This window comes from Aulostomus chinensis, chromosome 10 (genome assembly GCF_037954235.1).
Source record: "Aulostomus chinensis isolate RoL2024-O1b breed Wild chromosome 10, RoL_Achi_v1.0, whole genome shotgun sequence".
Taxonomy (NCBI): Eukaryota; Metazoa; Chordata; class Actinopteri; order Syngnathiformes; family Aulostomidae; genus Aulostomus; species Aulostomus chinensis.
This window is the reverse complement of record NC_141329.1, coordinates 19,125,688-19,153,506: the sequence shown is the minus strand read 5'-3', so window position 1 is coordinate 19,153,506 and position 27,819 is coordinate 19,125,688. Positions and strand designations below refer to the sequence as shown.

Genomic DNA, 27,819 nt, shown 5'->3' with positions numbered 1-27,819 from the left:
ACCTAGTGTGAGAGATGTATTTGTAGAGAATCTGCATCCTGATTGTGTCATATCATGTTGTTGCCGGGGGCACGGTGGTGCAGTGGTCAGCACTGTCACCTCACAGCAAGAAGGTTACGGGTTTGAGTCCCAGCTCGGGCACAGGGTCTTTCTGTGTGGAGTCTCCATGTTCTCCCTGTTCCTGCGTGGGTTCTCTCTGGTACTCCAGCTTCCTCCCACAGTCCAAAGACATCAGGAGGGGACGAGGCTAATTGGATAATCAAAATTGACCGTAGGTGTGAATGTGAGTGTGAATAATTGTGTGTCTCTATGTGTTGGCCCTGCGATGGACTGGCGACCTGTCCAGGGTGAACCCCGCCTCTCGCCCGAAAGCTGCTGGGATAGGCTCCAGCCCCCCACGACCCTTAACAGGATAAGCGGAAGAAAATGGATGGAATGGATGTTGTTGCCAGTACTACGCACTGGGTTAAGACAGATAAATTGTCTTGAGACATCACCTGCCTCTGCAAGGTGTTCTTGGTCTACGAAACAGTTAGTGAAACATTCTTCTGTTGTCTGGGTTTATTGCGCATACTGTTATGACTCTACCTCACAAATTACTGATCATCAGATCTTACTATACAGTAGCCAAGTGCTGAGAAGAATATCATGTGCTTAAAAATAAACTTGTCCTTACAAGACAGTTACCATGTGTTAACAAGACCATACAAGCGGCAATGATGCATTACATTTATCAAAACATTTGGTCCAGTATGACTTGTGCATTTTGTCAGGGGTCAGCTGTTTGCCTACGTTTTTTTTAATTAAAATAAATGTATTGAATTAAAATTATTGTTAATGAGGAAGATAATAAGAAGAAATAGTTAGTTTAAGCCTCCGTGTGAGACTTACAGCATCAAAAACACATTTAATATTACATCAGAAGGCATATTTGTTAATTTTGATAATATGCCATCATTAAGCACTTATTTATTTTTACCTTATCTATTCATTGCATTTAGGGGTGACATGGCTTGGAGGTAGAGTGGCCATCTTGCAACTGCAAGGTCACCGCTTCGATCCTCATTTTTCCCTCGTGACCATGTTGAAGTGTCCTTGAGCAAGATACTGAGCCCCTAATTTATCCTGATGGCCCTGCAACAGACTGGTGACCCTGTCCAGGGTGAACCCCGCCTCTCACCCAATGTCAGCTGGGATACCCTCCCCCCCCCACTCCAGGCACGTGACCCTCAATTGATAAGTGGTATAGAAAATGGATGGATTGATATTCATTGCATTATTAAGATTAACACATATTAATCATACTTTTATGAGCAGTTTTCTAGGAACTACATTTTAAGATTTGCATGATTTATCTTCAAATTATTGTAATTAGGACAAAAAGGGGAAACTCTTTGCTTTATGTTCAAATGAATAGTATGAAGGCTACAGGTTTGACCCCACATCACATCGAGCACGAGTGCAACTGGCGCCATGTCCTCTGGAGGTCGCTCTCTCTCCGTTCCCAGCAGCCTCCTGTCGTGTCTCCATCTCCCTTAAAAAGCGATCAACTGAATCATCAATCTGCGTTTAATATATTCGCGTTTTTTTTTGTCAAAAGTGTCCACTTGAAAAAAAAAAAAGATCAAGAAATCGTAAACCTAGAAATAGTTTGAATATCGCTGTGAGGATGGGCTACTGTCGCCAGTACGTTTTTAATTTCAGGCACATGTGTATGTTTTTTTTTTTTTTACTTCATATTCATTAATCAACATGTTCTGAATGTTAACTTCCTCGTGAATGGTTTTATGTCATGTTGGACTGCAGCAACGCCTCACGACTCGGTGTTTCACCCACAATGCAGTGCGGCAGGGGCAGTCGTGTGAGCGCTGTCTGTGGTGCTGAAGCTGTGCGTGCCTTGGAGGTTGCTAGCACACGAGCATCCTTCCGCGAGACAATCAGCGCGCGGAGGCTTGTTTTTCTCGACGCTGGGAGATAAATTCAGGATGTCGCCGCTGTTTTTTCTCTCGTTATTTGGTTTTTCATAGCGGCACAAAGGCGTCATATTGATTCTTAAAGCACAAACTTTATATCGGCTGTTTTTTCGAGGCTCGTTGTCTCCGGTGCTGCCGCCTGTCCAGCCGTCTCTACCGCTCCACATCACATCCTTTATGCACAGCACGCTGCTTCGGTCCTCCCCAATTAAACACACCTTCGTGTCCGAGCACCATGGCCCGCTCCAGTCGCTTTCACTGATTGACATGGAAGCCAAACAGCACCCAATAAAGAGCCTTAAAAGCTATCCGGAAACCGGCGGTCGGAGCCTTGCAGCGGCCGCCGGAGGAGGAGACGGAGGAGGCTGTCGAGCCGGCTCCGCTGAAATGGAGATGGAGACCAAGATCCAGAAAGCAATCGACTTCAAGGCGGAGGGTCACCGCTGTTACAAAGAGAAGAAATTTCGGGAAGCGATAGGCAAGTACCACCGGGCGCTGCTGCAGCTCAAAGGGGTTCACGTTGTCGACGGGACGACGGGCTCCGAGGTCAACCTGCTCAACCAAGCCGCGGCCAAGCTGACCGAAGAGCAGCGGAGAGCCGTGGAGAGCACTGAGATCGAGTGCTACGACAGCCTGACAGGTGAGTTGTCCAGCCCAGCCCAAACCACCATGTCCTGGTTCAACTCTGTTTGTACTGACACCAGAGCTCATCCCGGTTCAACCGGTTCACACCATTTCTGCAGGTGCAGGATTTCTATTGTGCAGAGGCAAGAGAACAGCACTGATGTTACAGAGCTGGTAGCACAGAAGAAATCACAGCATTAAATTAATGGAGACTGAATGGAGGATTACCAGCTATGACAGACAGAAGGCTGTTAAATTGTTTTGCCATTTCAGTCTCGCAGCACATTTTCCTCCAAGTCATAATGACCAAAGGATAAAAGGCAGTGAGGATGTGGTCTCTATGTTAAAGGGATGTAAAAGCACAATAAATAAATAAAGTGCTTCATGTGAGACATGTTAAATGCTTTCATTATGTATTACAGAGACAAGTTGACCATGTTGGAACATTTCACATGGGGTCTGAGGTGACATGCAGCATCATGGGATGATGTAACACACGACAGGGTTAACTGAGCTCCTGACATCCAGCATGCTGGAGTTGAAAGTCCAGTCAGATTCACACACTCTGTTTGTATCATAAATTGAATTCATAGGTTTGCATACAGAGGCATCACATTGTCATACGTGCTGTATGTAGGGATCGACTGCATTTTAAAACATGTAATAGACAAAAAAACAAAATCCCAGTAGTTTGTTACTTTAAAATTATGATTAGAGGCTGACAGAGTTATGAGCTGGCTGCTATAATAGTAACTATATTAGACATTCAACACTCCGGCTCAGGTCCAGCATCTCTCTGTATGGAGTCTCCATGTTCTCCTTGTGTCTGCGTGGGTTCTCTCTGGTACTCCAGCTTCCTCCCACAGTCCAAAGACATCAAGAGGGGACGAGGCTGATTGATACTCTAAATTGACTGTAGGTGTGACTGTGAGTGTGAATGGTTGTCTGTCTCTATGTGTTGGCTCTGCGATGGACTGGTGACCTGTCCAGGGTGAACCCCGCCACTGGGGTAGGCTCCAGCCCCCCTGCGACCCTTAACAGGATAAGCAGAAGAAAATGGATGGAGATATATATGTATATGTATATATATATAGATATATATATCTATATCTATATCTATATATATATATATATATAGATATATATAGATATAGATATAGATAGATATAGGTAGATAGATAGATAGATAGATAGATAGATAGATAACTTGCAGTTTTCTTTTTCCTAAATATAAAATGAACATATTAATTACAAATTAATATTGATGCTAAAAATGTCATAGTTTTACTGTCAGACCTCCGATGACATACAGTGTCAGTTTTGAAAAACTCATCTACCAATCAATCAGTGGGTGTACAAATCTATAGCTCCTGACAAGTAATGTATAAAAGAAATTAGCTTTGCAGTCAACCTCAAGGGTGTTGATTTGTTGAACAAAATCGATTCATGGTATTAAGAAATATACATAATTTGGTTACAGGAACATAAAACAAAATCAATATTAATGTGTTTCTTGCTGCTGCTGTTAAAACTGTGTTTGTGACAACAATATGTGTTTACTATGCAGCGTGAACATCAGCTCATGAATAATAATGTGCTGGTTCCAGGAGGAGCTGATGATGATGATGATGATGATGATGATGATGATGATGATGATGATGATGAATGTTGGGCACCAGGGGTACGCAGCGTAACTCCTGACACGTCTACCTATGTGGACATTCGGGGTCATTGGTGTTGCATGACGGAGGCAGTTATGTGTCATTGCTGTCAAGTCAGCTGCCGTGATGCACTGAAGGTCGCCTTGTTCTGCACAGCGTTCAGGCCTTTGTAGAGGCCACTGTGGCGTGAAGGGACGTATGGGGAGAAGAGGGGGGGTTAAAGAAGGAAAAGACAAATTGATGAAGGAAGAGGCAGAAGATATGGTGGAGGGAAAAGAAAGGGATTAGATATGGTGTTAGGACTGGAAAAAACAAGCATGTAGGAACATAGTAGAGCAGCAGTAGCACAGGAAGGGGGGAGGACAGGGAGGAGGGGACTGCTAGCATGCGACAGGGGGCCATATTTACCATGGCAACCATCACTGGGCCTTTTCCCTGTTGTTGAATTAATACTGCTCCTGCCCTCCCCTCTCCACTGCTTCAGTGTGTGCGCACATACACAAAGAAACCTCACATTAGTGTTTAGAGAGTACTACACTCATATTTCTGTATGGAGACGTATATGGAAAGATACATTTTACACAGGGTTAACTACCCCCCCCCCCAACCCAGTAACAAATGTCCGTAAAATATTGCCACATCAAAATGTTGACTACTTTAAAAAGAAATCTCCATCATGCCTATGAGTGAGCAAATATTCTTCTCCAAGGCTTTATTTTTCCTCAACAGCTGGACATGGTAGTCAAAAACATCGGCGCCGGGGGAGTTAATCACACCCATTTCTGGGAAGTGACAACTCTTTGTGATTCTTTGGCTATCTCTGCAGAAGGTCCCTGAACTATTGCTTTTTAGATAATATCAGTACAGTTTCACATGAAGTGACTTTGACTGGAGGTCTACAGAGACGTCATGTACATCTGCTCAACAATAAATCCTTCTCTGGAATGGGTGTGGTTTCTACTGAAAGCCGAATAAAATGAGCCAAATGATGTATTTTCATCCCCAATATTCATTGACAATCCAGTAGTTGTGCCTTTAAAAGCTCAAATTGATTTTAAATCAACATATAATTAATTCTGAATTATGTTTCTGGGTTGTTGTATAGTACTTTCTGTAACTCTCTCTTTAAATTTTAATTTAAACTCAATTGTATCAAATTTTAATTATTTCCACAGTTCTTAAAACAATAGAGTCTGGCGAGCTCCTGCACACGACGCCTCCTCCTCCTCCTCCTCCTCCTCCTCCTCCTCCTCCTTGATGTGAGACTTTCCCTGAGTGTTATCCGGGAACAGTCAGCTCTCAGCTTGCTGCCTGATGTACACTGACTCATTAGGGGTGACTTGACAATATAAATCACTTTCCAGTAATAGTGTATGTCCTGTATTGCAATCTGAACTGACATTTGTGTGTTTTGGTCATTCGTAGTGATTTGAATTGATGACAAGTGTCAATCAATCAATCTATCAATTAATCAAAATGTGGCTGATGGCTTTTGTGAATAATAAGACACTTCTGGTACAAGAAATATCAGTTTCCACTAAATATTTGTGCTTTTCCAAAGCTGAATACGGGTCCATCCAAATCTGTGACATAAAGCCAATTGGGTGAGTTACTCTGTGCAACAGGAGATAAAATCCTGTTATCAAACAGCGAGGTGGAGTTTGGGTAGAAAGGAGGCTCTAGTGAGTATTTACAGCAGCAGGATGATGATGTATGTGGGAACAACTAAAAATACGAGCCATGCTCAGTCAGTGCAAAAGCTTGGATCACTGTGTACTTTGTCTTCTCAGGCACTTTACACTGTTTGTTGACTGCAAGAAAAACATGGGATACCATCAGATTTGTATTATCTGAATACTCTACATTGGAACAGGTGTAAATGTTCACATCTCTTGAAAATACTGATAAAGATGTTTAGGATCCTTTGTTTTTATTATCATATGAGAAACTGATGACAAATAACCTGCCAGAGCTTGAGATTTAAAACATGAGAACACATTCATTTTCAATTTGATTGTTTTGCTAAAACCCTAAAACCTCTGTCATTTAGAAAACACAACTGTCAGTCCTTCGCCCTATCACGACAGTTTTTAAGTTCGATTACTCATATGATAATTATACTCTCCTCATAAAGGCTGTCAGAAAATGATAAATGTGCTCATGTCATATTCAAAGTATTAAACCAGTCATTAGCAGGATATTGTTGTCCATTTTCAACCCCTACCAAGTCAGTGTCAATTTTATTATTCATATCAAACAAAGTGACAGTTGTTATCGTGCGAAAGCTAAAATGTTCACTGTTTATTGGACCCAAACGCACGACTCACTGGTTCAGTTCCGAGGTAAAAGGTAAGGGTTTTTATTATTATTTTACAGTCTTAAATGTACAGTCAGGAGAATAAGCCGGTGCGTTTGGAGGGAGGGTGCACCGCTGAGGCAGAGCAGGGGATAAGCAGGTTGCAGAATCAGGAATCCACACACACAAAGGAGACCTTGGCTTTGCAGGAGCCAGGATAGTGATTCTGCGACACCAGCGGATGAGAGTTATTTCACAGAGAGAGAGAAAAAAAAAACTTCCAGAGAGAGAAAAAGTTGCTCCAGAGACAAAAAGCTCACCAGCGTTTTACCACACTGGTAAATGGATAATCTGGAAAAGAGCTGGCGTTAACAACTGGCATTTAAGTTAGTTCTTCTTGGGGAATGTGTGTAGGTCCTCTCGAGGGAGAAGACAATCCTGACAAGAGCAAATCAACATGACAATGTAAACGAGAAATTAATTAATTAATAGGATTTGACTGCAGAACTGCATCATGTGTCTCCATTTGGTTCCCCAGAATTCCATTGGAGAGACATTTGGTCACCATAGTTATGAGTAAGAAGATGCCATTTGCCATGCCATTGGTCGATGCTGTGACGCATGACAAGAACAACAGCACCACAGAGACTGACTGCTAACTACTAACAGTGTGTTTCCATGTATACGTGTGTGTGTGTGTGTGTGTGTGTGTGTGTGTGTGTGTGTGTGTGTGTCTCAAGAGGACAGTAGAGTTGCTCTCAGCGCTGCTCATCCTGACGTTCTCACCTATTGCTGACACTGCTGATTTTTTTAAGTGGTGTTTGAGTGTGATTGCACTCACACACGCAAACCTGGGTTTGTGAGTTTATATGCGTGCGTTTTCTCATCTTGCTGACCTTGATAATATGAAGAAAATCTTTCCATATGTCAGTTATGTGTCAGGCACTGATAGCATGTATATTCAATCTCGTAGCGCTGAGGTTCTTAGATGAATATGTCCATCTTTTGCCGCTGTACAACATCTAGTTTGCTGCATTTCAGAGGACAATATTGTATTTTTACTTTTTTAGATATTTCACACTCACCATGTTTACTGTACATCTCAATACCCAACAGTATGTAAACAAGACTAGGTCCAAGCCTTGCACATGGCTGGATTGTGTATGGTCAGCATTTGTTACAGGTGTGGCGGTCAGTGTGGCTAATATGTTAACTCTTGGACAATGAAAGCTCATCTAAAAATGTTTGTAGTGGTCCCTGTTATATTTGTTGTTATACAATCAGCTCAGGAAGCACCACAGTGCTTCACATAATTGCTATACCAGCTACAATTTACCATCTTATGCCCTGGTTTTCTCCGTGATATGGCAACTCATTAAACCACATCGCTGCTGAGTACAATCCGCCACATGGCAACAGTGAGCACTGAACCGTGGTTGTGGTGGGTGGTGCTGCCACCCCTGTTTCCTGCCAGTAGGAGAGAGTTTTGCCTTACTGCTGTATCGAATCCTGCTGTGCGTCACCTTTTCAGTCAACAAAACCAGAACGAGCTGCAGTTGGGCAGTAGGTTTAGGCTGCATTGTGGAGCCGCCTTCCCACTACCTGGAAATGGAACTGTTGGGTAACCTTGGACAGGAGCCTCTGAGCCACGTCTGAGCTTTCAAACTGTCAGACACTGCCGCAGTAAAATCACTGGTTTTCTAAGAAAAGAAGACTGACATAAAACTTTTTGTATTTGAATCAAAATGAACAAGTTTGCGATAAAAAATGTGCTGATCTCACCTGTTTTCTGATGACTGCCATTAGTCACGCTTTTGTCTCGAAACTTCACTCAGAGTACAAAATGTTCAGAAATGTGATGCTTTATGCTACCCCAGGCTGGAGATCTGAACTCACACCGTGAAAAAGAAATGACACACTCCCTGAAACACTCAGTAAACACAACGTTAAACAGATCGCCGCACGCCCTCTGATGACATGATATATTACAGTCTCTGCTGATTCATTTTGAAAGAGCAGCAGGGAAACTCCAATGCCCAATCGGTGCGCCAGTGGCACAACTTGATCGCTCAACAACAAGCTCATCTCTAGCGCTGACCAATCCTGCTAGATTCAAGGAAGAACGCATACATTCTGTGCAAGACTTTTACTTGTCACTGAGTGTTTTCAAAATGTGGCTTTTTTTTCTCTTTCCTTTTAGTTCTTGTCAATCACAGCAACTATTCAAAAGTTGATTCTTCTCCACAGAAACAGTGAAAAGGTTTTTGTTGAATGCTGAGTGACTCTACCAGCTCTGCTCTGCGCGTCCTAAATGGGTTACAGCACCACCGTCTGTGTCTGTCACAGTTCACAGTTGTACAACATGTTGCCCGGCGGCAGACCGCCTGCCAGGCTGCGTCAGCCATCCATCCACCCACCACCACCACAAACTCACTGTGAAGCACTTGAAAAGACAGATGCGAATACGTACAGTTTGTTTGCCCCTTTTTTTTCTGGTCTCGAACATAGAGGAACACTTTAAACAACTGGGGCAGCGTTTACCTTTAAATAGCTCAAATACTTTGTTGTTACCAACCTTTTTTTGATGCTGTATTGAGTGGTAATAGGTTCAAATGTATATTGGGAATTATGCAGAGAATAAAACAGTTGTGAACTGGCTCTTGATTAACTCCTGCTCGCTCTGATCTCTGCCTGAAATCTTCTTTTGTTCCTCCTGCCTGGTTCAATCTGTGAGTGAGTCATAAGTCACAGCCTCGGGAGAGACGCAGCAGGAGGGCCACTGTTTATTTCGTGACACCAGACAGCTTTTTATTCAACTGCTGCAGCTCCCAGTTGCTCTGCATACCATGATGATGATGATGATGATGATCATCATCATCATTATCATCCAGCATTTTTTACCAATTCATCACATTGTATGTTTTTTAAAGCAAGGACAATTAAAAAAAACACTTCTTTTTTCAACAATAAAAGGAAGGTTTAAACAGACAGGTGGCCACATGACAGATTTTGCTTTCTCTAATTATTCCCCCAGAGTATACTAACATTCACTGATCCAATCTTATAATGCTTTTCATGGAGGATCTTGGGTTTGAGTTGGAAAAAAATCACGAGATCTTCTAAAGTAGCATTTTTTTAAAACATAAACTTCTCTCTTTGTGTTTCCTGGACAGTGTTTCTCTGTTCTCTGTGGTGACAGTAACACAATGTACCCACAAAGTCGGACTTTGGAAGACACGCATTTGATTTGTCTTATCACAAGTGTCTTTTTCAACGAAATGAGGACAGTTGATTTTGAGGGATGTACATAAGAGATGAAGGGATGGACAGGAGAAATAATGTCTTAAAAGGGAAAAATCATTTTCTTTAAACATGTTTGGCATTCGTGTAAATAAAAACAACAGGTATCAGGAAGTTCCCGGCCAGCTGTTTAATGCCAGAAACTGCATTGTGAACTGTCTCACTGCAGTTCATGTAGTATTGATTTGCAGCACAGCGGTCACAGCACGACTTTCAAACTTACGCTTTTCAGTTGGAGATGAAGGTCTGCTTTAATTTGGACTTGGATAAGGTCAGGTTATGAAACAAAATGTTATAAATGGGACTTGAACTCTGATTTCCTGCCTTTGTTGAAGCCAATGACTGTCCTCAGTGTAATGCTGCTGAACCAAAGAAAACGAAATGTTCTTCCAAATCTAAATCATTGCTTTGAAAGTCCCGAGGGTCTTGACAAACAGGAATATTTGTCCGTGTACACAAATAAAGACATTCAATTTTTTCTGACTTGTAACAAACTGGCTGGTCATGTCGGAGCTGCAGGGCTTTTTACAACATCTAATGTTGTGGTTGCTGTTATTCTGTGCCACACTCTATTTTTTAAGACTGTAGGGGCGTTGACCCCAGGTCATCAAAGAACCTTTAAGTGCTTAGGTGCTGTTATAAGGATTTAAAGAACCTGTCAGTGACATCAGCATCTGCCTTCTGGTACTGCCTCTCTTTTTTTTAAACAATCTAACATATGAAGCTTAGGCGTGTCACTTCGTCCATAGCCATGAGGAACTGCCAGGGCTCTATTAGAATCGTGTCAGTGATGTGGAACACCACAGAAGGGTTGATTTCACCACACCACTATAACCCACTGGTGGTGTTCAGTGAAAGCTTGGATATGAAAGCAGGACAGATCAGAAAACTCCTCCCTTTCATCTCCTGCCAGCTTCATCACCAGGGGACGTAGCGGAGTGCATGAGATAAAGGCAGAAGAAGACGGCGAGAGTGATGAAAGGCGATGGGGAGAAGAAATGAATAGATAGAGGGGTTAAGACAAGGAAGGGTTTGGATAAGCAGTTGGAAAGGGAAGTGGGCTTGGCCAGTGCTTTGGAGAATGTGCTCATAGGAGGAAGGGAAATAGATGCCATGCAAAGGTGAGAAGGGGGATGGGGGAGGTTTGGTTGGTGTTTTTCCTTTCCCCCGTGTGTCTGCCATTGGAGGGGTGGCTAAAGCAGAGTGAAAGCCGCGAGAACGTTGTGTGCCAGGGCTGCAGATGGCACGGGTATGACTGGCACTCCCTCTACTGTACCACCCTCACTGTAGTGTTCTCGCTCCACCAGCCCTCACTAATGAGAGGGAGATTTGGAGGGAGGGGGATGGGGTGGGTTAGTAGAAGTGATGCAGGGGCTGAAATACATCGAAAACTAGACGTAACTCTTAAATATGATGAGATTATACAACAGAAGTGGGAGGGTACAACTGTAAAGGAGAGTGAGAAAGTCAGAAAAGACAAGTAAAAGGAAATGCTCTGGATGCATGACCTCTAAAAAGCAAGATGACGGCTTCTGGAGCTGCAGTGTGGGCTTCTTTTTATTTTACTGTGAGAAGTTTGACAGAGAAATCCCATCCAGACCCAACTGATTCATATCGCAGCCTTGACAGGCCAACATGAAGCCTGTCACAAGAGTAAATAAGATTCAGGCATCTGTCAGGACGAAAAGAGAGAGAGGGAACATGCAGGGCACAGAAGGAGAAAGAGTGAGAGAGGGAGGAGAGGACATAGAAATAGAAACACTGGGCACAAGAGAAAATATTTTATCTTTGCATGTCCCTCCAATTGAGCATAGTCATAATGACAGTGCCAATGTTTTTGTTTTTCTCGGATGCAATATTTAGCGTTTAGCCTTGTAGCATGCTAACATAACATGCGGCGCGATGCACAATACTTGCAATTAACACAAAGCACAGTGGAGGCTGATGGATAGGCCTGCCATGACAGTGCTTTCAGGACTAACTGGGAAGGGGAAAGTTCCAACTGCCATAAAATTACATCATCCATGATGAAGGTATTTATGTGGTCTGAAACTTAATTACTGGGCAAATTAACATTTTGACCCAATAGTGGCATTAGATGAAAATTTAAAAATGTTCTCCAGATTGTTAGTGTTCCTCCTGAGAGAACCTTGAATGTGGGTGCCTAGTTTAACGGCGATTCATTGAATGGTTTACATGGACTGCTTTTATACAACAGGTTTATCCCACATGTATGTTTTGGGTTACAACTAACAATACCTCTGAATCATTGAACTATTTCTTTTTTTTTTCCCCAGAAGTACAGAGATGCAATGAAAGTGTACTAAATTTTTTTTTTTTTTTAAATCCTCAAAAGTCTAGTAGCTACGACCATTCTGGGGGTGGATATAAATACGACTGTTATTACAAAACCATAACTACTCCCTCGGGTAATATTTGTGATATGAGAACTTTTTTTTTTTCTAAATCTAACATATTCCTCTCAATTGTTAACTACAAACAACCGAAAATAAGCTGACGACATTTTTTCCGTCCCATTGAATTCAGCAAACCTCCTCTAGCTATTGCTTTTGTTGGGGATTTGTTTATAAATGTAATTCTTTCTATATGTAATCGTATGGACTGAAATAGTAAATAAATTGAGAGTGTCTGTCAGAGCTTTATTAGTCAGTCATTATGTCGTGACAGATCAGCTGAGAGGAAACTGAAATAGTTGTCCTTCCTTGACTCCCTGAGAGAGTGAGAGCAGGACTCAGCAATGCAGAATATTCGTCCTCTGTAAGCCATCGGTAATGAGAATTTGCTGAGGCTGTTTGTGTGTATCTAACACCCTGAGCTCCGGCGGACGGAGCAGCATAAACAAATTGGCTGTTTATATTTATCATCAGAACGGCGTGCTGATAAAAAGCCGTATTGGTGGCTACTGATCTTTTCTTACATCGGCTGCTCTGGCCCGTCACTGAATGCTTCATTACACGTGTTGCCAGGGGTTGACATTGAACACTCGTCCTTGATACGTCCGGCTTGTGATGGCAGTGAAATAGAAAGTTGGGGCCTTGAGCCATCACTGAGGTTGATAATGTATAAGGTGTTAACCAAATTTTTATCCCCAAAAGTGCAGTTTCGTTTAAAAATAAAAGAAAGAAGTGGAACTTTAAATACAAATGTGCTGACTAATAAATACTTTATATTAACAGTGGATTAAGAGACCATGTGAAGGTGAAGCTTGTGATCTAAAAGTCCTTGGTAGTGTTTGTGGTGAAAGATAAGAAATGTAACATAAATAATTTAATTAGCGCTGTTGTTAAATTACGTTAATCTCATTAATCCAAGTATTTAATACAGTATATCTTTGCAAATGTGTTTTTTTCTCATGTAGATAGTTTTTTGGAGCTAATTTAATGCTGGCTTTCTGACTCGATGCCATGTGCACCGCATACTCAGCACCAAACACCTAATAGACATGTTTTTTTTATCATGAGCTGAGTCAAACTGGTGCTAATAGAGTGCAAAACTGACACAAACATCCAGAATGACTGCCAACCAACATAATCCAGATTGCTGCGAGTGAGCTCAGAGCCACGTTGTCCACTGTTAGATGATTTACATTTTATGTCTTTTCTTTGATTTTGATCCAAAGATGCTTCTACACAAACATCTAGCCGCTTATTTTCCTTTTTTTTTAACAGGAGCTCAAGGGAGCTGGGTCTTCTTTGAAAAGCTTGGCTACCTCACTTATTAAGACTGACTCCACTACGTAGATCAGAGCCAAAACCATTTGGCACATTTCACTCTTGAACTGTGAGACTTAGCGTACTCATCTATCTTGTTATACCTTCAATCAACTCATAGCTTCTGTAGTTAGACAACATTTGACCAAAGAGTAAGCTGTTGGGTCAGATCCGATAGACATGATAACAGCGGAAGAGCCGAAGTAGCCCTGTTGAGCTAAAGGCAAGAGTCTGCCCAGTGTCCACAGATGACATCATGAATCAGATAATGGCCTAGCTAAGAGCCACAACAAAATTATGTCTCTGTCAGGAATTTCAACCACATATAACCTCAATAAAAGTCTCCTTTATGCTTTATTAAACTGCACTCATCCTATTTGAACGGCTGCTTTCACTCACAAGAGCAAATGTAATATAGAGTGTCCTGGATCCTTTTTTTTTTTTTTTTTTTTTTTGCTCTTAGGAGAGAAAACACATGACTCTTTTTTTAAAATAGAATCATAACTACAGTACACAAACTGCTTTTCTTCTTCTTTTTACAACTTAAGAAACCCGACAAAGACCCACGAACCCACCCTGAACACGAGAAAATCCCATTTCTATGTTCTGGAAATTGCAGTGTGCAAAGGGGAGCGGGAAATGATTGAATCTTTGGTGAAGTCATAGAGAAGGTAACTTCCTCACTCGTATAAATATTTAAATAGATGAACATTAATCCAGAGTCAGTGACTATTTTAGGAGAGTGGAACAAGGTTGGAGAGTTCAAATTGATAAAGTAAGGTCGAAGATAGGCATGGATAAGATTAATTACCTCTGCCAAGAAGGTTTTATACGGATGATTTACACAAAACTTGGTGGAGAGGTGAGTCAAGGAAGAACCCATAAGTTTTGGAGTGGGTTGGAATCACAGGCCCAGAAAAATTACTATTCGCCTTTGTTAATGTTGTGAGGTAGGGTATTTAATGAATGGACTATTCAGATCATAGTGCGACATCAGCCCCCCCCCCCACACACACACACACACACACACACACACAGTTTGAGATTGAATTGGCCCTACACCAAAAGAGTATTTTGCCTTACAAGTACTCACAAATTTTTGTCTTGCGCTCACAAATATGTTTTTTTTTTCACTGTTGCTTTACTTTTTGTGATTCCAGAATGCAGAAAATTCTAGCCATAAATCAGAAGGTTGTTTTTGATTGTTTTTATCTCAAATCAAAGTGCTGATTGCTGAGCGTACATCTATCTGGCTCCAAGCTAGCCTTTACTTCTACAACAGCAATTACATGGTTATTTCTTGCATGGTTGATGGTGGAAAGACATGTGGTATTGACCTGTCTATATCTATAGTGGCTCCCACAGAGACAGCAGCTTAAGTAGTTTAGTACAAGTAGAAATTTGACCGTTTGACAAAAGAAAACAAACAAACTGAAATGTGAAGGTGCTGGTTTGTCCTGAGCGACTTCATGTAGAAGGCGTTCTAAGATGACAAAAACACAATGTTATTTTTTAATTGATTCATGAAAACGTGGTTAGAGCTATCATCCCTGTGACTAACTGAAGTCCTCCGTCCGCCTCTGGCTTCTGAGATCTTACACAACCTTTGGTTACCAGACTCCCCGACACTGCCGGGATCAATGTTGAGCTGTGGGGAATCGATGCAGATACGCAGAATGTACCAGCAGGTTCCAAGCCTGACAACCTCTGTTAGTGTGGAACAGTATTTTTGGACAGAAAAAAAAAAGAGTAGCTCTAATTTGTTTTCTTGCCAAGATGGGATACCATTCTTACCACATTTGAGCAGTAAATATTAGGCTACTCTGAGAGACTCAGGTGATAAATCCTGCACAGATTCAACACGAGGCCAAGCAGTTTCTCCCTGTTGCCAACCTTCATGTCTGTCTGTCCCTCATTTAGCTCAACAGAAATTCGTCTGATCAACGTCAAGCTTGTGCGGTGCTGGTGTCTTAAGGGAGTGAAGTTCCAAGTTGGAAGATAAACACAAGTGTCCTGACAGTCATGACAGTTATCCAGATATTATTCCGCCTTTTTTTAAGGCATTTTATCTTCGTTAGATACCAGCTACACTTGATTTGTTACATATTCTGAGATGTTACTAAAATGAAAACATATAACTAAACAGTGAATTGCTTCTTTTAGCTAACAAGACAGACCACAGCTACATTTTCACACTAAATTATACCCATAATTACCCAAATGATTTTGTATTCAGATAATTTCCTCTTTTCAGTCCGTAGTTGTTCTTCTTAAATAGCCCCTGACTCATTTGTTAGGCTGTTCCCAAAACTATCACACCAGATTATCTACAGCTCCGGAGGGAAACACTGAGGCTTCAGAGACGCGCACAGTCAAACAAGAGAAATAAGAGCACGCAATTATGAGAGTTTTTGACACCACTCGTAGCTACAACAGTATTCCACGACCAAGTCGCATAATTAAACAGATCATCTGCAACCCTTGTTTCAGGCTAAATGTTGTGTGATGAGAGCTCGCAATAACAGCTGTCATTATGTATGCATTCTTCGAGGGAAAAGCTTAATTTAGATTCGACATTTAGAGCCCATGAAGTTTATGTTCAAAATAGGCTGAAACTCCCATGGAAAACAGAAAGCAAAACCCTAGTACGGAAATGACATATCCCTTTCGCAACTGCAGGTACTGTTGTCTTTTATGAGCAGAGGGTGAAGTCGTGGGGCATGATTGAATTGGTTTCCTACCATCACATAATATTGGCATCTCTTTTTTTGCTGTTAACAAAACCCCTTTACAACCACTAACATCTGGCTTTTTTCAGCAATGGGAAATGCAACGTACAATCGGCACTGATTGAAGATTCATGCCGTCACGTGAATCTTCGGTGGGTATTTGGCACTGTGATATAAACATGAAACCCAGCTGGACCTGCTAAGTTTTGCTTGTCCAAATAGCATTTACTCTCTAGTAACATGTAATCTGTATGGATTTAGGTATTGATTTGGAGTTGTTTGGGGGTTTGTTTGTTTTTTTGGACATTCAACATAGTAGTCACAGCAAAGTGAGGTGTAGCCTGCCAACTAGTTGCTAGCCTCCATGCTGGCATTCTGAGACATTAACTCTAAAGTACTAATTGTAATACAACCATGAAATTCCTATAATGTTCATAAATGATGATTCAAGAAAACTGTAGACCGTCAAATCATCACCCCAATAATTGCTAATGGAATTGGTAAAAGTCTCTGGGCAGAGCTATTCTCAGTGGCCCTGGAGAGGCGGTCCTCACTGTCCGAGAGCTGTGACATCATCATGTTTTGTTCAGAGAATATATTTGTGTCATGACTTTGCACGGTTCATTCGTCTCTGCATGTAAATGGGTTGTGAAAGCCTGACATTCGTGGAGACATATCGAGGGAAAGGTGGGAGGAAAACCTCTGAGGTGAACAGGGATTTGACTTAGAAGAAATGGAGGGTGAAGGACAAAAGTCAGAGATGGATGAGTGAGGAAATTGGAAGTGTGCGCCGTGCGAAAGCTTCCGTGAGACTGATGGGTCTCTCTATCTGCTGTTATCTTCCTGCACAACTAATTACAAGGTGATGGACAGCAGACTAATCACCAGGGCCACGAGAGGCTTTAAATTAGCTGGATTGTGGCGTGGCGCCTGGTGTGATGAGTCTGGAGGGAAGACCGGGGGAAAGGCATCCGACAGCAGTAGAGGAGGAGAGTGAGACAACACATCTTGTGTTGTTTGCTTTTCCTTTTTTATTCCTATTTCACCCCAGAAGTTGTGTTTCTGTTCCTGCTGTTTATGGATTTTCCTTTGTCATTGCTGTCTCTTTTGCTGTCCTGTCTCCTTCCCTGTCTCTCTTGTCTTATATCAGCTTCCTGCCTTTTTTCTCTCTCGTTAATTCCCCTCAGGCTTTGGTGCTCTGTCTGCTAAATGAAAACAAGTCGAGTGTGTAGCGGGTTGGGTTTTTTGAGACATGATGCTTCAGGCAAAGCGGCGGGGTTCCTGAGCATGTGTTAACCGCTTCCACTCACTGCAGCTCTCATTCAACATTCATGACACGGAAACACACATGCATCATACATACATTTGACGATGAGGCAGACACACGTACACACGCACACACATGCATTTGACAGCTGTGTTTGCACCATCTGGATTTTCTTTATAGAATTCAGTTACATTTTCAAATACATTTTCCGCTTCAGTGTTTTTCCAGCTTCCTGTGTTTTATCTATTTGTGCCTCTCATTGATTCTGAGAGTGAGATGCTGACAGTTACTCCGGGCCCACAAGGCCAGTGTTGCAGCATCCCATTAAACCTCAGCTCATTTGTCCGTCCCTGCCCTCACATGAGGCCCCTCATTAAGACAAATCTATCTGCCTTGTCGGCACCACTTGTTCCCTACGTGAAGCTTCTCATCTCATTATTCTCCCTCACTCATCTCAGATGTGCTCATAAAAACTGCATTATTAATGGTTCTAAAAATTAGCAAACCATATCTGATATTATGTTGTTGTTAGAAAAAGAACTAACTTTTACAGAAAGGTCCAAGAAGTTCAAGAAATTATATTTACTCAAATACTACACATAAGTGCTCTGTAAATTTGGAGTACTTCTCCCTCACTTGAATGTTTCTTTTCGCCTTTTCTACTTTTCTACTCTTCAACAGGGAGATGATGTAGCTTTTCACTCAACTCATTTACGGCTTTGTTACTTAACAAATCCTTTTTTTCGCACGCAACACAAAAAGAACTCATAGAATAGAATATTTTGTTGCAAACTCCCAAAAGTTTCATACAATTACAAAAGAGTCAATTGACAGAAAAGTGACTGGTACATATTTTGATCCTCATTTATGTCAAACTCTATGAAAAAAAACAAAAACACAGATTTTAACAAGAAAAAGTTGCTGTTTTTTCTAACAGAAATATGATTCTTCTACCTTCCTGTCACATGTTAGGTCCCGACTCATAGATTGGGAACAACTGCCAATCTTTTATAATACATGACACACGCTGATGCCCTCTGACCATCTCTCAGTGAACAGGTTCCTGTAGGTCAAGGAATAGTACTCTCCTGCTTTTAGATCAGGCTTCTGTCTGTCTGTCCTTGCTCGCCTCCTCCCATGATCCCATCATTATCACACTCTTAATGCATCTCACCGCACTGCATTTCCTCTGCCAGGCCATCCATCTCCCTAATGGGCCAGTAGGGCACTGCGGGCCAGTCATCACTTGTACACATTCCTCTTGCAGGTGTGTGTATTTGTGTATAGTGAAGTCCTCTACTTGTGGGTCTGTATGTGGTGAAGTCATATCCAACCTGCAATCTTGCCCACTTGACATGTGCAGTCACCTGTGTGTGTGTGTGTGTGTGTGTGTGTGTGTATGTGTGTGTGTGTGTGTGTGTGTGTGTGTGTGTGTGTGTGCGTGTGCGCGCGTGCATGTGTGTGACAGAGTGTGTGTTGTTTGTCTTGGCCTGCTTGTGTTTTATGTGTTGGTCCGAGTGAACTGTAACTCCGTCAGCCATTAGGCTGTCACAGACAGTAACTTAATCCTCTGAAAGCTCTTCTCATGACCACTATGGAACAACGATGGATGGGTGTGTGTGTGTGTGTGTGTGTGTGTGTGTGTGTGTGTGTGTGTGTGTGTGTGTGTGTGTGTGTGTGTGTGCGCGTGTGCGTGCGTGTGTGTGCGTGTGTGCGTGTGTGTGTGTGTGTGTGTGGATGAGAGGAGTCATGGTGGAGCCGCACTGTTGTAAAAACAAATAGAGGAATTGAGTCTGTCGAGAGGCATTCAAGGTAGAGGGCATCTCAGGTGATTCAGCAGGAAAGGACTCCTCATCATTCAGGTCAGTAAAGCATAGGAGGAGCATATTTAAAAGGCCGAGACTCAACACACACAAACACGCTCTTATTCTGCACACAATGTGTTGCCTGAATCACAGGCAACTTCAACCTCTGACTAGCACAACACATTGATTGTTATTGCACAGGTCCATCCCCTCATGTCCATGATGAATTATTCAGTGTTTTGCACTTGAGTTGTTGACAAGAGGGGCTGCTGTGTGCATTTGTCTAGCTATCTTTGTGAGGACCAACTTCAGACTGAAACCCCAATGAGGTCATCTGACATATTCACAGGGCAGTTTTAGGGTCAAGGTTTGGTTGGGGTCAAGTATATTTAGTTGTGTTGGTTATGGGCAAGAGAAAGTCAGGTATTTCTTATGCGGTCTTCACATTTATACAAAAGTTAGAAAATATAGTATGCTGTGATATATCACTATTGGCATACTTTACATGTTTAAGAAATGAAAACATGCATGTGTGTGACTTACACACACACACATACAAATATATGAGTTATAGGGGGGATGACAGTAGGCGCACCACCAACAGCTTTCAAGAGACTCCCTCATCTCCTCTTCCTATAGTGTCTGATAGGTCTCACCTCCTCTCCTCTTCTTCATCAGCCCATATGTCCCCCCTTACTACATCTATTCCCCTCACCCCTGCCCCCACCTCCACCCACCCCTGTGAGTCTCTCACTCCTGACTCACCCTGCCTCACAGCTAATGTCCCTGACTCATGTTATTCACAGAGCTGTCTGTGTGTCAAGGGCAGACAGACTCAGAGGAAAGAGGGGGGATGACAGGCGAGTTAAAAAGATCAAGGAGAGGAAAATTGGAATAAAAAAGAAAGAAAAGACTGCATGAAGGAAGAGGGGAAGGAAGCTGAAAGTAAAAACCACAATTGGTTCCAGTCGGCAGAGAAGTGATCAGATATCTAAGCCATCAGTGGGCATTTTAAGTCCTTGGTGGACTAAAAGCTCTGTGTGTGTGTGTGTGTGTGTGTGTGTGTGTGTGTGTGTGTGTGTGTGTGTGTGTGTGTGTGCGTGTGCGTGTATGTGAGTGTGTGTGTGGCTTTACTAATGATGTTGTTCTGATTTTAGCTGCTAAGAATTGCTGCTGCAATACACATCTGGAGGATTGATGACAACAATGAAACACAAGTCTTATCCTGGAGGATTCTATGTTGCTCTTAATGGCAGCTTTCCCTCCAGTACAATTCGCTTTGAGTGGAGCTCGTACTGGATATGCTGTAGCCTGACAGGAGGAAAATTGATACAGTGCAGACACAGATGCGTATTGAACCATACATTTTCTGGTTTTATGTCCAAAATCTAAAGACAAAAAAACAGCAGGTTTTCACTGCATTAAATAGATCTGATCCTTAATTGTAATGACTCCTTTCTAGGTCTGTGTGCCCCCACCACGATGCGTGACAATTAGCCTTCTTTTTTTTGTTATGGAGCTGAAGGACAGACGGAAAACAAACTGCACCAAAATACCTGACAAAAAGAAACCCAACGTACCATTTAAAGCACTTCAACAGAGTGCTGCAGAAATAAGTCCTCACCCTGAAGATGCGTTTGTGTTGCTTAACATCTGGTTCCTTTGTTGCAATGTCAATGGGATATTTGAATGAGTTTTTGGTGAAATGGCTATAAATAGGGTCTTTGGTCTTTTGGGGATGGCCCATTGAGCCACATCACTGCTGATGTCATGTGTTTGGTCGCCATGCCCTTAAACCGCTCATGACACAGTGTTTCACAACCTAACTGAGGATGTGTTTTTTTTTGGTGCCTAAACCTAAACCAGACCTCATTTTCCAATAAATGTCGTTTCAAAAAGCTCTTGTTTGTGGATAATGATGAGATACATTTATACATGACCTCGCTCATGAGACCACATTGTGTGACCTCATCAAGGAGGCCTCAGTACTGCACTCCACCACTCACCTCTCGTCCCAAAGGACTTTTTCAGTAACTGTCCATTACTTGATCTCTGCCTTTCTTCTGCTTTCCTCCTGCTGCCGTCGCGACATACAACAGATCTGCGGAGTCAGGGAAATGAGGCTTAAGCATCCTCACCGTATTCACTCCATCAGCCTCATTTTTCTTCTATAATGCAACCAGAGCTCATCAGCAGCATGTTGAGGCATTACTCTCCTGCCCCGGGGCTCAAAGTGCTTACACAACTTTTTGTGGCTCTTTTACACAGTGAGACATTAGTATGGGCTATTTATAGTTAGCTCAATGCTGTTCTAAGGAAGTAGGCTGGATGCTCATTTTTGCTCTGGCTCTGAAGGAGTCACATGTCAGCATGGAAACCTCAATTAATGACCCTCAAGCTATCATACTGCTGTATGTTATTATCATAGACATTACCACCATTATCGGTGCTATTTTGTGTGAACTGCTAACTTGCTACCTCTGTCTTCCCTCCTGTCTTGCCCACCGCCAGCATGTCTGTTGCAGTCTGAGCTAGTAAACTATGAGAGAGTGAAGGAATACTGTCTGAAGGTGCTGAGTCACCAAAGAGACCACTTCAAGGCCATGTACCGCGCCGGCATCGCCTTCTACCACCTTGGCGACTACGAATGTGCTCTTCGTTACCTCCGTGATGCCAAGAACCGTGAACCCACAGGTAAGAATGAAATTAGTCTCATATAACACACAACAGAGGGGGATGTTGAACTCAAATGCATCCTCACAGGCAAGACACAAAAATCACACCGTCTTTGTCCATGAAGAGCAACAATCGAGACCATCAGTGTGAGATTTTATATATTTTCTCTTACGTCATTTCACATTGAGCTCCTGAGCAATTGCCTGTCTCCTCTCTCAGCCAATTTAAGATCTTAAAATGCTCTTTTTTCCCCCTCACACTGCACTGATCTTTGATAATGAGCTCTCGAGATAAAAGAAGGATCCAAAAGAAGCTTAGCTTGTAAAGGCACCTGCACAATATTAGAAATGAACATCTGAGAATCTCAGGTACAAGCTCTATGCACTGCAACCTAACATGGCAAATATACAGAACAGGTGGATATTAAGGAAACAGAATCAGAACAATCATCACTTTGAGAACACATGAGCAGAAAATGCTGCAAACTGGCACAAAGCAGTGCAGCAATGCAGCAAAATTCTTTGAAATACGAGTGCTTTCACAGGGCACATAAGTGATGAACATGTCTGGGTACTATTGAGTTTTTTTTATTTATCTTTTATTCTTTTATTGCAATGGTTTGTGAAGCCAGCTAACTTTTAGTAGTATTTGATTGGTTATGAACAACTCCAGTTATATTGATTCAGACAAAAAAAAAGAAAAAAAGAGTATTTGGTTACTTTTGTCAGAGGTACTGTATGCTTTCCTATGCATCCACTACCGTTGGTTGTGCTAAGCTAACTAGCAGTCAGCTGGTTTCTGTGACTCTCAGCTCCCCAATGGAGCGCAGAGGGGAAAAGGATTTCTATCTTTTGGACTGGTTCTGGGAGGGATTTTCCCAAAAAGTACGCTCCTTTAAGTTCAACTGTTGTGGGCAGTATATAATAAAATATATACTCTTCTCAAACTGAATGATGGATCAGAATTCAGTCCCTTACCAAGAAGAATATGGCTTATTTTTCTAACAAGACAAGGACCTATTAAAATATTCTCATTTGTAATTTGAACACCAAAAAAAAAAAAAAAAAAAAAATCTGCACACTCAATCTGCAAAGAACTGTTTTGAGTTTGCAAGCTTTTGAGAACTTCTTCATAGCTTGAACAGAAACCAAATGAACGGAATTAAAAAGGGATATTGACGATACAAATATAACTGTAAATATAAATGACTCCTTTACTTCTGGGGATTGTTACCCAAGTCAGCCTTAGATGTAACTGCATTAATAATTCAAAATGCACTTACTTTACTAACTAGCTTATCTTAGCTTAGAGGGTAAACATGTTTTGTCTTTATAATTGAGATATATGTGAAGTTTGTGAATCAAATAGTTTGGACTGTAAGTCCTCTCCTACCGTCCTTTTTATTTTCTCTCGCTGTCCCAGATACCAATGTGTTGCGGTACATCCAGTTGACAGAAATGAAGATGAGCAAGAGTGGACAGCGGGAACGAGAGAGCGGCAAAGAGACCCAGGGCTAACGCTCGACCTTTTGACCCTCCTAACCCCTTGACCTTTTTACCCTATGAGCAGTCCTGCATCAACCCCCCCACCCCCTTCCCCCCTCTGATGACCCTGGCCAGCACAGGCCCACAGACAGCAGAAAACGACCCAATCACCCGCCAGTGACTTGCGGGAGACATATCAAGTGCTGTCTTACAATCCTTCCTTTTCCATTTCTTCATCCTTCTTTCTCCTCCTCCTCAGCCCTTTTCTCCCTCAGGTGCTGTGCCCCCCCCCCCCCCCCACCCACCCCCAACGCAGGCAGTCAAGCAAACTAAAACAAAAAAAAAACAACAAAAAAACAACAACAACAAAAAAACAAGCAAACCTGCTGTATTATACTCATGAAACTGTCATTTTGGTGGAAGGAAAAGGAGCTTCAAATCATACTCTGACATTAACGCGATTTAGTAAATGTTTCTGCTTTCTTGCTCTCTGTCTATCTCTGAGGAGGATATCAGGGTTGGAAAACTCAACCATGAGGGTGTGTGGAGGCAGATAGAGGGTAATTTCGGGGATAGAGAGGTGTGTTTGTGTGTGCGTGTGTGTGAGACAGAGAGAGACACATATCTAGACTATATCCCAATTTGATTGTATACCCAGACTGCGGGACAGATGAACACCAGAAATCTTTCATCAAACACACACACAAAAAAAAAAATTGCCTCTTTGCTTAAAATTATTGCTCTTCTGTCTTACTTTACTTTCCTGGATGCCATGTATCTCCATTTCTGGACTGTTTCCTTCAATTCAAGGGCTAAATTTGTGTTTTTTCATTCGTTACTAAGGCTTTTTTTAATTTGCTTTCAGTGTTCTTCATCCTCTTTTATGGTTATTAGTAGCATCTGTGTGTGCAGCAAACAGACAAGATTCTCCTACTGTTAACAGCCGCGCTATTGTGGAAAACTGGTGTGTCTTTTTCCTGGGTTACATGTTGTCGTTGTTGTTGTTGTTGCTGAGACTGTCAAAAACCTTCCCTTCCATCATAACTCTCCCCGTTAATGATGTCACAATGGAAAATAGCCAATGGAGTTCCATCAGCTGCCATTGACTAGCTGGAGATCCACTCTTAAGAGGAGATGAAAAACTCTCCCTTTTACACCCTTTTAATGTTGAAGTTTCCCAGACATCAATAACAAACCGAGGAGACTGTAGGCAGCGTTCGTGCAGGGAAAACAATCGCACCTTGTCCTGACAGTCTTAGACCGCCATCTTGAACCTCACAGCAGTTGGCCACTTTGACAAGAGTGGGCACAAAACTTCCGCTGTGTTTATGTGGCTAGATTAAATATCTGAAACTCATCCCCAATATTGAGCTGGAAGGAGAAATAACCCACAACACTGACAGGATTGTCCATAGCTAGCTGTCAAAAGATACATCAATAATTTGCTACTGCTTCTCTTGTGACTTGTGAAGCTGAAACATTGATAATGCAAATACTGCTTTTATTGATAGTTTTATCACAGGCTTGAGATCCGCCTGCCCTGTCCTGCAGAAGGTTCACCATATGTGAAAGCATGACCTGAATTCCCCTTGTCTCTGATCCCTTGAAAACCCTCCTCTCCTGCATGTAACGTCTAGAGAGTTTTCCAGATGTTTGGGATAGAGATCTGGTCTGTTGCTTTGAGTCATGGCATGTGGCCACTGAACTGTTCTCTCATACCTCGATTTCATCCATTCTGTCCTTTACGAACACAGACGGCGATGACTGCGCTAGAATAACAGGACAAAAGAGAAAGCGTCCACAAATCTGGATCAGCCAGTGAGAGAGAAACCCAGTTGCCCCATTTGAGAAAATCAAAAAGGGGGTGGCGAGGGAACAGAAGATTTCCCTCACCATTTTTCTTCAGCCTGCTAGCAGGTCAATAGGGACATAAGAGCGCCAATGGGACTCCAGAGAGACAGCTCCAAGTGTTGAGGAGACCAGCATGATACAGAGAGGCTCGGGTGGAGGGAGAAGTGGGCCACCATCAGCCCCAGTAAAGCACCCTGGCAGCAAGTTTAGAGCTGGGAGAAGTATCATTCTGCATCATAGAGCTGAGCGTATTTGAGTCTTACACCCAGATACGATTGAGGAGCATCTCAATTTAAAACAATAAGTATTAATCCACAAATACAGTGTTCCAAAAGATTGTGGAACCTGGCAACAAATATGAAATCTCATCCAACCTGGGGGGCCAAGAGCCATTTGAATCAAACTGAAGGAGAAATGAGATGAAGACAGAGGAGCAGGAAAGTTTTTCCTGCCTCTCAATATCACTTGTCTAACTTTGCCAGATATTTTTGTCCTCTTTCCTTCTTTGACATAGTCATACATCTGAAGATTGTTCAAAGAAAAAAAAAAGTCAAAAGAGAAAAGACACATTTAAAGCTCTTACAAGAGTTTCCGGTAGAGTTTTATTTATTTTAGAGGTCACAATTACTAAGGGGGTCCTATAGTGCAACCATATTTTTACAAATTCAAAACGGATATCATGTCAGACGCGTGATTAGCATCGGCTCTATCTGGGTGCTAATGGACTCTGGTTGCAGAATTCTCCACTTCACTACATATATTTTGGGTCTAATGAGCTGTACCATCCATGACCATTAAAACCCAACCCATTTGGCCTAATTCAATGCCAGAACTAATTTGGCCTTAATTTCTCGTGTTTTTATCTCAAACAAAAAATCTCCCAGCTCTGAGCCTGATAAGAGGCAAAAACCGCCTTCCTCACTGTTGCAGAGTGTTCTCTGTCTCTCGATACGCTTGTCTTCCCTTTTGCCTCCCCGCCTTCCTCTAGTACCCCAGAGGAGACAACAAATTCATAAAAAACAGTGAGGAAAAGCACCTGCGGGTGGGGGGGTCTCCATGGCTGCCTGGTCTGAGTCTGCTCACCCTCAAGCCTCTCGGGGATAGGTCTCCTCCCATGGTCCTTTCTCCATGGCGTCAGTCTGCCATCTTGTTTTTGTGTAGCTGTGCTAAGTCATTCAAGCTGTACAAGCATCTTGGGGATGACACATTAAAAAGGCTGCGGGCTCATTTCTGGCTGATCATTTCTCCTGATAAAAGGCAGAAGTGACTCCAAGGAGGTTATTGTGAGCTTAATCTGACATGATGCTGTCTGTGAAAATAGAAATACTGTGGAGACACCTGATCTCTGCGTCAGTGTAGCTTTGAAAACAAACAAAAAGCACAACAAAAAAGAGAAATGTTTAGTTATTGGCTGTGTTTTTTTGGTTTGTTTGTTTTTTTGCTCCTTTACTTTGATGTCATTTGAGGTAAATGTTTGTCAAATGTCAAAGTAGATTTTTTTGGTGAATATATGATACACATGTACAAAAAAAAAAAGGGAAAGTTTAATGGTTGTGAAAAGCTTTACTGAATTTCTTTATCAACAAAACAAAAGCAAGAGATAGAAAAGAGAATTTTAATAGCGCCTCTACAGAGCTGCTTTGTGACTGTGTCTTGTATTTGTTGGTATATCTATTGTCCCTTTCTTCAAGGGATTCCAGGACGGCTGAAGAGTTTGTGCAATGCCCTTTGACCCTCCCCTCTGTATGCCCTTTGACCCGTTTGTTTCTGTACCGTCAGAGTACAGGAACTCTGAGGGACTTGAACCTGAGCACAGAGCTGCTTCTCTCAGCGACAGACCTCCATCCTGTTTGTTTCTGTGTCCACGGAGAGACAAATAAGGGATGTGATACTGGGAACATCGAGGCTACAACTATGTTTTTGTCTCTGGAAGATTTGTCTCCCCCTCGTTCCCAAGAGGGTTTGTTTTCCGTTCAGCATCAAAACACCACAGGCCTCCATCGCTGGTTTTTCTGAATTAGCCCGGGAATGCACTATTGATTGGTAAATGAAGATTATGAATAAAGTTTCAAACAAAGTCGAATTTTGTCTTAAAGTAATTTCAGGTTATGTGTCGGTTGCGTGTGTTTTAACTTTTTTTTGTTTTTTTTTGGTTCCTTCATCACTTGTGAAACAAATAATCTTGTTTTAAGTTGTTGCAAACTACAAATGTTGCTGAATATTATGTGACCTGATCTAAAACCTTGAAACAGCTATTAAATGGATGCTTGTCTTACAAATGGTAACTACATTTTTAAGTTTTAAAGTCCATTTCACATCAGGAGAGACGGAGTTGGCGCATTTAGCTGTAGGGGTGCATTGTGGGAAATGTTGCTTCACTGGGCCTGAGGAGCAAAAGTCAGGATAAATCGGCTTCTTTCAG

The 27,819-nt window shown here is 42.1% G+C and overlaps 1 protein-coding gene across 1 annotated transcript; it reads left to right on the top strand.

Annotated features, from left to right (window-relative positions):
* Positions 1-1,015: 1,015 nt before the first annotated feature.
* ttc9b (tetratricopeptide repeat domain 9B) lies at positions 1,016-27,819 on the top strand. The gene is made up of 3 exons (XM_086216282.1): positions 1,016-2,613; positions 21,898-22,080; positions 23,485-27,819. Exons 1-3 carry the CDS (start codon positions 2,151-2,153, stop codon positions 23,577-23,579), a joined length of 741 nt encoding a protein of 246 aa, XP_086072408.1. The 5' UTR covers positions 1,016-2,150; the 3' UTR covers positions 23,580-27,819.